This window comes from Hibiscus syriacus, unplaced genomic scaffold (genome assembly GCF_006381635.1).
Source record: "Hibiscus syriacus cultivar Baekdansim isolate YM2019G1 unplaced genomic scaffold, ASM638163v2 tig00004937_pilon, whole genome shotgun sequence".
NCBI classification, from domain to species: domain Eukaryota; kingdom Viridiplantae; phylum Streptophyta; class Magnoliopsida; order Malvales; family Malvaceae; genus Hibiscus; species Hibiscus syriacus.
The window spans coordinates 46,074-56,901 of NW_024062036.1; the positions used below are offsets into that span (position 1 = coordinate 46,074).

Here is a 10,828-nt window from a genome sequence, read left to right on the forward strand (position 1 = left end):
TGAATGGTAAGACAGGAAATATTCAAAGCAATATCCAAAACAATGTGGAAGAGACAGAAGTTATGCTTCTTCGAATCCCCCGGATTCAGTCAATGTAATAAAAAAGGCACCAAAAGTGCACGTGTTGTGGCTGACCATGAGAATTCCTGAATAGTCAAAGCCCACAAGCGATACCACATTATCCAGACTGTTTGTGACCCAAGTCTCGCATTCTGGGCTTGCACCTGTACTAGCCTCCACCGGTAAATCTTCCCTTATGTTTCATACTAAAAAAAGAAGCAAAAGTTGAGTGGTCAAAATCAAAAAGCGTGCAAAATACAGCTTCAATTGGATCCACGGTTGGTTGGGAATTGCCTTCAGCTTGGCATTCTCTATTGGCGAACAATGGACTCGAGTTGAATTTCTTCAAGCCCAGCCTAAAACAGGGCTTTTGAATTCAGTGGGATTTCTCCATCACATTCGTATTCTGTTAACGTTTCAGTGTCAGCAAAAAACCACTTGTTTTTCATACATATATATATTTTAATGCAAAGTTCACGTCGACTGATGGATTCCTTCTTTGGCTCGTTGCATTCTCTTAACTTCTCTGCTCCCTGTCTTGAACAACGGAAAGAACTATAAAAACAACAAAGAGTCACTAAAATCTTTTTTTATATATATTTAATTTCTATCTAGGGAGAGAGGTAGGAGAATTTTGCTCATAATAATGGGTATTTAACCCACAACCTAGGGAAGAGGGGAGGTATCACTAAAATCTTAAATTAATGAATCTAATCTTCAACGTGGACATCATTAATAACAAAAATCTTAACTAAAAAAATCTTATTAATTAGATTTAATAAGCAATCATATTCAAAATTTATCTTATCATCATTTAATTGAATCAAATCGTGTTGAACTAATATCGTAATATAATTTACACGTGACTATGTTTATATTTTTCTTATATAATTTAATATTATTTTCTTTAAATGTTATAATTATTTAATTATTTATCATCTTAGAAATCCGCTTTCCCAATTTTTAACACCCAGGCCTCTCATGTTCTTATGGGAGTCGTCTTTGCAAACTCTAATGTTATGTAATTTCTGTTGCGGAAGACGGCTATCAGATAGAGCAAAATCGCAACTGATAATTTGAGAAAATAAAAATGAAGATAAAAGAGACACAAAATTTACGTGGAAAACTCCTAAAATTATTAGGGTAAAAACCACGGGCAACGGTAGAAGAATTTCACTATGAGAAAATAGGAATTACAACCTCTCTCGATCTACCAAGGAGAAAACAATGATAATTCTCTCTTGATAAAAAAAGAGAAAACAACTCTCAAGAAACTCTCTAAATTCTCTCTAGTATTGGAAGAAAGCTAGAATGCTTTGGGATGGTTTTGAAGCTAAATGAGCTAGGGTATTTATAGTAGAAGCTTTAAGGACTAATCTTATAAATACCCTAAATTACAATGACTAATTGCATAGTTTTACCATCCAAAAATTCAACAAAAGTTGGCTACCTAAATATGACCATTTAGCTGCCCATGTTTTGTTTACTTTCAACAAACTCCCACTTGAAGATTTGATTGGAACAATCATATCTTCACACCATTCTTTCTATCTTGTACCATCATGTTGCTTACGTCTCTGACAGACCACAGGAGGATTGACACCAGGTAAATTTATCCGCGTTGATCGCCTTCGTCATGAAATCTACTATGTTGTCTTTTGTATGAATTTTATGTATATCTACCGTCCCTTCTTTCACTTGTTCATGAATGAAGTGGTACTGAACTCGTATGTGCTTTGTCCTTGAATGAAATGTTGGATTCCTTGCTAGATGCAAGGCGCTTTGACTGTCACAAAACAAAGAGACATACTCTTGATTGTGCCCAAGCTCCTCCAATAGCATATTCAACCAAATTGCTTCTTTACTGGCTTGTGTAGCTGCTACATATTCTGCCTCTGTTGTGGATATAGCCACAACTGACTGCAAATTTGAAACCCAGCTTACAGCTCCACCATCAATTTTGAACACATATTCTGTAGTAGATTTGCTTTTATCCAAATCTTCTGCATAGTCAGAATCTACATACCCATTGATTAATAAGTTTGATTCTCCGTAACATAATGCAACATTTGAGGTCCATTTGATGTATCTCAGAATCCTCTTTACTGTATTCCAATGCTCTTTGCCTGGATTTGCCATGTACCGACTAACCACTCCCACTGCTTGTGCAATGTCTGGTATTGTGCATATCATAGCGAACATTAAACTTCCCACTGCTGATGCATATGGTACTCGAGACATCTCCATCCTCTCTTCTTCACTGCTAGGACTCATACTGGAGGATAATTTGAAGTTAATAGGAAGAGGGGTAGAAATTGGCTTACAATCTTGCATGCTGAATCGTGACAAGATTTTCTTCAAGTAATTCTTTTGTGAAAGCCAAATCTTCCTATTACTTCTGTCTCGGTGAATTTGCATCCCTAGAATCTTGTTTGCTGATCCCAAGTCCTTCATTTCAAATTCCCTAGCCAGTTGTGCCTTCAATATGATCTTTGTTGGGTCCTGCAACCAACATGTCATCCACATACAACAGCAAAATAACAAAATCGTTATCACCAGACCTCTTGAAATAAGCACAAGGGTCTGCATTAAGTCTGTTGTATCCAAGGCAGATAATGAAAGAATCAAATCTCTTGTACCAACACCTCGGCGCCTGCTTTAGACCGTAAAGAGATTTGTTCAACCTGCAAACCAAGTTCTTCTTTTCTTTTTCTTCAAAACCTTCAGGCTGGAGCATATAAATTTCTTCTTCAAGATTTCCATGAAGAAAAGCTGTTTTAACATCTAGCTGCTCTAGATGTAAGTCCAATGTAGCACACATTGCCAAAACTACTCTAATTGTTGTTAGTCGAACCACAGGAGAAAATATTTCATTGAAATCAATACCTTCTTTTTGAGCATATCCTTTGACCACCAGTCTTGCACGATACCTTTCAACTTGATCGTCACCATTTCGCTTGATTTTGAAGACCCATTTGTTACCAATTGGTTTCCTTCCTTGTGGTAGTGGCACAAGGTCCCATGTATTATTTTTATGAAGGGCTTCAATTTCTTCTTGCATCGCCATCATCCATAGTGAAGCATCTGAGTTGTTTATTGCCTGCTGGTATGTTGATGGCTCACCGTCCTCTGTTAAAAGGCAGTATGCAATATTACCTTCTATAACATAATTTGAGTGCCAATTGGGACGTCTTCTCACACGATCTGATTGACGAGTTGTTAGAGCTTCAGAACTCTCTGGTTCTTGTTCATCATGTGCTGGTTCTGCTTCAGAAGAATCTCCTTCTTCAACCTCTTTTTCCACATGTATCTGTGTAGTCTCTGACTTTTTAGCACTATCATCGTCTTCTTTTCTTTGTAGTTTATCCTCTACAAAGATAACATCCCTGCTGATGATCACTTTATGGGCAGTGGAATCCCACAAGCGATACCCCTTTACACCATCAGCATACCCCAAGAATTTGTATTTCCTGGATTTTGGATCCAGCTTTGAAATTTCTTGGGCGTTGTACATCACGTACACAATACTTCCAAATACATGGAGGTTTGAATAATCAGCTGGTTTACCAGTCCACATCTCCATTGGTATCTTCAGCTCTATTGCAGTTGATGGAGCTCGATTCACCAAATAACAGGCGGTATTGACTGCTTCTGCCCAGAATGATTTTTCTAGGCCTGCATCCCTCAACATTGCTCTTTTTCTAACAAGGTTCTGTTCATCCGCTCTGCCACTCTATTTTGTTGAGGAGTGTTCGCCACTGTGAACTGTCTTTTGATGCCTTCTTTCCTGCAAAAGTTATCAAATTCTTCGCTTGTGTATTATTCTCCTCCATTATCTATTCTGAAACACTTGATCTTATTTCCATAATCAAGTTCCACCCGCGCTTTGAAGTTTTTGAAAGTTGAAAACACGTCTAACTTCTTCTTAATAGGGTGCACCCAACATCTCCTAGAGTAGTCATCAATAAATGAGACAAAGTATTTTGCTCCACCTAGGGACGTTACTAGTGCTTGTCATACGTCAGAGTGAACCAATTCTAGAACACTTTTGCCTCTAGAATTTGATGTGTTGAATTTCAACCGGTGCTGCTTACTTGTTATGCAATGCTCACACAAAGGAAGTGATACCTTTGTTAAGCATGGAAGTAGCTTTTGCTCCACAAGGACTTTCATTCCTTGTTCTGACATGTGTCCAAGTTTCTGATGCCATAACATTGCCGAATCTGAACTACATGAGGCAACAGAGGCTTCTGCTTCTAGCAAAGTCTCTCCCTTCAGCATGTACAAGTTTGCTGCTATCTTTTCGCCTTTCAGCACCACAAGCGCTCGACGGAACACCTTCATGATTCCTTTTCGTGTCTCAATCTTGCTTGCATTATTATCCAACAATCCGTAGGATAATAAATTTTTCTTCAGGCCTTTCACGTGCCATACATCTCGAACAACTTTAATTGTTCCATCATACATCTTCAATTTGATGGTTCCCACGCCAATGATCTCTAAGGCATGATCATTGCAACTATACACAGATTCTCCTGAGACAGGTTCATAATGATGGAACCATTCTCTTCTTGAGGTCATGTGATATGTTGCTCCCGAATCAATGAGTCATATATCTGCAAATCATTTTCTTCCTTCCACGGTGGTTGATCCTTCACAGCATAGAGCATCTCCATCATCTGAAGTGTTTGCGGTTTTGCCTTGTGGATTGGAGTTTTTATTTAGACTCCAACAATCATTCTTCAAATGACCCTTCTTTCCACAGTTGTAACACTTTAAATTCTTCTTGCTCCTCGACTTCGATCTACCATGTTTGTGACTGCTGCTTTGGCCACGTTCTATTGATCTCCCTCTCATCGTTGTCATTGTTGTCAACGCTACTGCTTGTTGCAGATTTACTTGTTTGTCTTCCTTGTTCTTGCGTCGATTTTCTTTTTGTAGAACAGCAGCTGCAACATCATCAAAGACTAGACTAGTGACATTATTGTTTGTCAAGTTGATGATGAGTTGATCATACGAATCCGGTAGACTTTGAAGTAGAAGTTCATCACGTTCTTGTTCTCCTATTTTACAGCTTAAGGATGTAAGCTGAGAAAATAAGGTGTTCAGTGTATTTAAGTGCTCCGTCACTGAAGTAGATTCTGGTATACGGAGAATGTACAATTTTCTCTTAAGGAAAATTTTATTATGCAGCGATGTGGCCTCGTACAATTTGGTGAGATGATCCCATATCTCCTTAGCTGTCTTCTTCTCCTCGATGCTTGACAATACTTCATATGTTAATGCTAGATGAAAGTTTTTCATAGCATTCCCGTCCATCTCGTTCCATTTGATGTCATCTGCGAAATCCACCGGCCTTTCATTGATAGCCGCTAGACACCCGTCTTTCCTTAGAATGACCTTCATCTTCAATTTCCACAATGAGAAATTTCTCCCATTGAATTTTTCAATATCAAATTTCGTTGCCATAGCTTCTTTTACGGATAGCTCCCACTATTTCACTATCGTGAATAGTTCTCTGGAACCTTCAAAGAATGAGTAATACCATCTTACTTTCTTATGTTGGAGGATCCACCTTTTGGTGGCAACCACAAAGACAATAAGCAGATATTACACACTCAAATCTGGCTCGGATACCAATTGTTGCGGAAGACGGCTATCGGATAGAGAAAAATCGCAACTGATAATTTGAGAAAATAAAAATGAAGATAAAAGAGACACAAAATTTACGTGAAAACCCCCTAAAATTATTAGGGTAAAAAGCACAGACAACAGTAGAAGAATTTCACTATGAGAAAATAGGAATTACAACCTCTCTCGATCTACCAAGGAGAAAACAGTGATAATTCTCTCTTGATAAAAAAGGAGAAAACAACTCTCAAGAAACTCTCTAAATTCTCTCTAGTATTGAAAGAAAGCTAGAATGCTTTGGGATGGTTTTGAAGCTAAATGAGCTAGGGTATTTATAGTAGAAGCTTTAAGGACTAATCTTATAAATACCCTAAATTACAATGACTAATTGCATAGTTTTACCATCCAAAAATTCAACAAAAGTTGGCTACCTAAATATGACCATTTAGCCGCCCATGTTTTGTTTACTTTCAACAATCTCATCATATTTATGTAGTTTTCTCCATTACTATAACTGCAAAAGGACTCCTAAATTTAATATGAGAATGTGTAATTTAAGGTAACAAAACATTATAAAATCTATAAAAAAATTAGAAAAAAGGATAATACTAAATTGTTTTCATGACATTTACGTGGTATGATCTAAAACAAATCAAATGATAATAGACAGTGACATCTCTTATATCAAAGCTTTCACCAGTACCACGCCATACGTGACGGCGACTTTCAGTCCCACCTCAGATGTCACTAGTTGATATCGACGGAACTTATTATTAGTTTTCAGAAGGGTCCAATTGACAATGAAATGAGAGCTGTGCCCCGTGGATTGATAATTGGCTGCTATTATTACCACTCCAACGTGCAAGTCCTCCCTAAATTATCTGTTATCGCTGTTGTATGCTTTTGTAAAATCTTGTTAAATTGTAATAATTAACAAACCAAATACTTAAAACATTTGTCCTCAAGCATCTCGATCGGAGATCAAATGACTAATTATCATATCGACATATATGGATAATGAAACCCTCAATCACGAGGTTACCAAAGATTTATTCGGTGATCAAATGACTAATTATCAGAAACCCCAAGTGTTATTGCTCTTTAAAAATTTAAAGTTTTTATTATTAATTCCCATAGTCTACGTCAGTGCTGGAAGAAGGGATGAATGTGTGTTATATAAAGTGGGGCCTAATAAGCTTGGATCGATAGAAGGGGCAGATGAGAATAGTCGTCTCCTGAAAATTTAAAATTTTTAAATAATTAAATAAAAGCTATAGTTGGAAGAGTTGAAATTTATGATTTTGAGAAATATTCCTGTGTCAACTGAGTTAAGGCAAAATAAAGTCCAGCAACATCTATAAAACCAATCAGTGCTTTCAAAAGTTCCTGAAAATGCAAAAGCAACAAATTTCTCATGAGTTTAAAATGTGACAGTATTACAATCCATATCTCTAAAAGCCTCTTATGCAACTGCAGTTAAGAAAGTAGTGAAGGTTTTCACATTCAGTTCTAGCTAATAACATCATCAAATCAAATTGCCACAAACTACTACAACAACAATAAAACCCTATTCCCATATGCAATGGGATAAGGGAGGTACGGTAGTGGGCTGCCCCAACACCAGGTTGAGAGCAGCTTCCGTGGAAGACCTCCGACAGTCAGAAAATTTAAAAATAAAGATGAAATACAATGCATATATAAATAAATAAATACATAGTTGAACAGTCATCATATGCAGTCTATATATGCTCGTCTGTAATGGGAAGTTATCCATGCAGATAAATCTCTGTGTAAAAATCTCTGCATATAGACAGAAACGTAAGTTCGGGCTAAATTTAAAAAGAGGAAACATGAAGAGAATGATACACAATAGTCAACGATAGCAAGTTATGAGAAGCAATAAAGTCAAATGGGTTAAAACCTAAACTAAGGCAACACTACTCCGCTACCCTAGTTCTAAGCCTTCATAAATTCAAATGACAATAAAAAGTAGAAGTCATGGAAATTACTACAAAGGCTTTAGAAAGAAGGCAGAGATGCTACACCCTATTGTTGTGACCCACACTACTCGGCTACCCTAGTATTAAGTCTCCAGGCTTTCCTGTCAGATGTCATATCCTCGGTTAGGGATAAATCCTTCAAATCAGATCTCAAGCAGTCTACCCACTTTCTCCTTGGTCGACCTCTTCTTCTGGCACCATCGACTGTAATTGACTCTACCCTCCTGACCGCATCCGAAGGTTGTCGCCTAAGGACATGCCCAAACCACCGTAGTCTTCCCTCCCTCAACTTTTCGGATACATGCACCACCCCAAGGACCTCCTAATTGTAGAGTTTGGTGTCATGTCCCACAGAGTCCTACCACATGCCCATCAAAATATTCTCATTTCTGCGGCCTCCATCCTCCTAACGTGCTACTTCTTGATTGCCCAACATTCTGATTCATACAGCAGCGCTGGTCTAATTGTCATTCTATAAAATTTTTCCTTAAGTTTTGGAGGCACTTTCTTATCACACAAAACTCCAGTAGCAGCCCTCCACTTTAGCCATCCCGCCTTTATACGGTGTGTACGTCATCATCTACACCCACATCTTTATGTATCATAGACCCTAGGTACTTGAAACAATCTTTAGAGGGGAAAACGTGTCCTTCGGTACATACTTCTACATCTTCACCGTTTTGGTTCAATGTAGATTCCAATAATTGCAATTAGACAAATATCTGCATCCATCCATCCATGTAGATTCCAATAATTACAGCAAAAAGAAAAGAAAAAAGAAATACCTGGTATAGGTCAAAACAATCGTTCTTAGACACTTGAAAAACGTTGCAAGGCAAACAAGCTGCCAGCATAGAAAGAAAACAAAACAAATTAACTATCCAAAAATACTTGATATAAACACCAATGAGATTGAGATTTAGCACGGCATTTAGGGACGCTGAAATTTTCAAGCTGTACTGACCTTAACCAAAGCTGTTCCTAGATATACAAGGGCAGCTTTAACAGTACCAAAAGTATCATACTCCGATCTGCATAAACATAAATCAATATAAAGTACACTGATTTGTATACGAAACAGTACTACAATTTAGTAGAAAATATCAATTTCCCCCAACAAATTTAACTAACTAAATTCTCAAAAACCAACTACATAAATAGCATAATTTTCCCACTACGCCTAATTACTTCCAACTTATAGCTGCCGAACATTTTAATCAAAATCTTTTAACATTTTTTAGAACAAATCTTAACTAGTTTTTTTTTTCTTATTGTAGGTAGATCTGTTCTTAAAAGAAGAAGACAAATCTTTTTCTATCGATAATTTTTTTCCCAGTCTCAACACAGATCAAAGTTTAAGTTCTAAGTAAAGCTCACTTCCACAGAAAAAGAAGAAGAAATTTAGATGTTATAGAAAGAAATATATCACAAATTACATATAAAACTAGGTAAAGGTTGAGTAAAAGGGGAGTCGGAACGTACAGGGGAGTGGCGGAGTAGTAGACGGCGTGAGGACCGAAGGTGAGAATGGCACAGTTGAAGAAGTGAAACATCGTCATTTTCCCGTTTTCCTGTGTTTTTGCAAATTTCAGTTCTTTTCAATTTCAGGTTTCAATATCACAAAGCGATGCTTTGCTCGTCCCTTTAACGAATTTCGCTTGAACTTAAAATCGGATCGAGAATGAGTGATCTGTTTCTCAAGTGGGCCGCTAAAGAACTCGTTACATCTCGAGCCCCGAAGATGCTATTCAGGCTTTTCGGCTGAATAGCATGTCAAATCTAGTTATAAAATTTTAATATATGTTTTGAATTGTAAAACAACTTTTCGTGTAAATTTATTTTTTAAAAATTTAAAAAATTATAATTATGTTTTATTTATAAAGAAATAAAGATTCATACAATCATTAAAAATATAAAAGTACTTAAAATTTATTAAAACTCAGAAAATTCATAAAAAATATCATAATATTTTACATAATTTTCTTTTTTTATATAGAATTTTTAATATTTTATTTGAGTTTAAAAAGTAACTAAGCGTAATTATATTTTAAAAAAATTTATAACTTGAAATTGATTATTTAATTTTGAGAGTTTTTAAAATTTTATATTATTAAAAGTTTAAGGTATTTTTACCAGTTCTAATTGGATCTTTTAAAATTTCTTTTATGTGTCAGTGTCAGTGAAATTTTGAACTTTTTAATTGTTTTGATGTGTGGTAGTTGTGGCACCCGTTGTCCAAACTAATTATGTAACAACCTAAAATTGATGTTGAAATTTTGAAAGTCGTATGTTGAAATTTTGTGAAATTTAATATTGAAAATGCTAAAAAAACAAATGATTACTTAGAGTTAAATTATATCAAATATTAATTTATAAGATAGAATTTGTAACGATTAAAATAAATATTAAATAAAATAAAATGTAAAGTTAACGAATTCCCAAGAATTAAAATTCTTGCCAAAACATCAAGTTCTAAGGTTAAGGATAATAAGGATTGGGTGTGGATGCTACGTGTTTTGGTATTTATACCAGAAGCCCAAAATCTCAGGGGGGAATCTTATTTGAGTTAGAAGTCCATTTTTTATATAATAGAAATCCAATTTGTCAAGTTTGGTTTGGGATCGACCCTAGGCCTATAAATACCATATTAATTGTCTTTATCTTCGAATATCAAATATTATTCAATCTGAAATTCTAGATATTTAAAAATTTAATTCACTCAAATTATGACTTGTATCTGATTTGAAAAAAATCAGATATTTGATTTTTCAAATCAAATATTTGAATTGATTATAAAATTTAATTTACAAAATATATAAATTCAAATTTTATATTTTATGACTTTATGCAATATCTTCTATGTGTGTGTATTTAATTATTCACACATAGTAAACAATTAAACATCATAGTTTTTAGTTAAATGGGAAGATGAAAAAAAAATAGACTTTATAAGGATACAAAATAATGTCATTTTAGTTTAAATTATGTTTTTCAAAAATTAATGTTATTTTGGAGATGTTTTCCATGCCATTGTATCATTAATTAACGATATAATGATAAAAATAGGAACCTTTCGAAAGCTTGATGACTAAATTAAAAAAAGTAAACTTCAATGATAAAATATAAGAGTGAGAGTA

General features: G+C 35.4%; 1 protein-coding gene across 1 annotated transcript; it reads right to left on the bottom strand.

Moving 5' to 3' along the window:
• Positions 1-7,410: 7,410 nt before the first annotated feature.
• On the bottom strand, positions 7,411-9,414 carry LOC120198871 (transmembrane protein 147-like). Its single transcript, XM_039200117.1, has 4 exons — positions 9,174-9,414; positions 8,656-8,722; positions 8,477-8,535; positions 7,411-7,491 (listed from the first exon to the last, which is right to left on the bottom strand). Exons 1-4 carry the CDS (start codon positions 9,248-9,250, stop codon positions 7,458-7,460), a joined length of 237 nt encoding a protein of 78 aa, XP_039056048.1. The 5' UTR covers positions 9,251-9,414; the 3' UTR covers positions 7,411-7,457.
• Between the last annotated feature and the right edge of the window lie 1,414 nt (positions 9,415-10,828).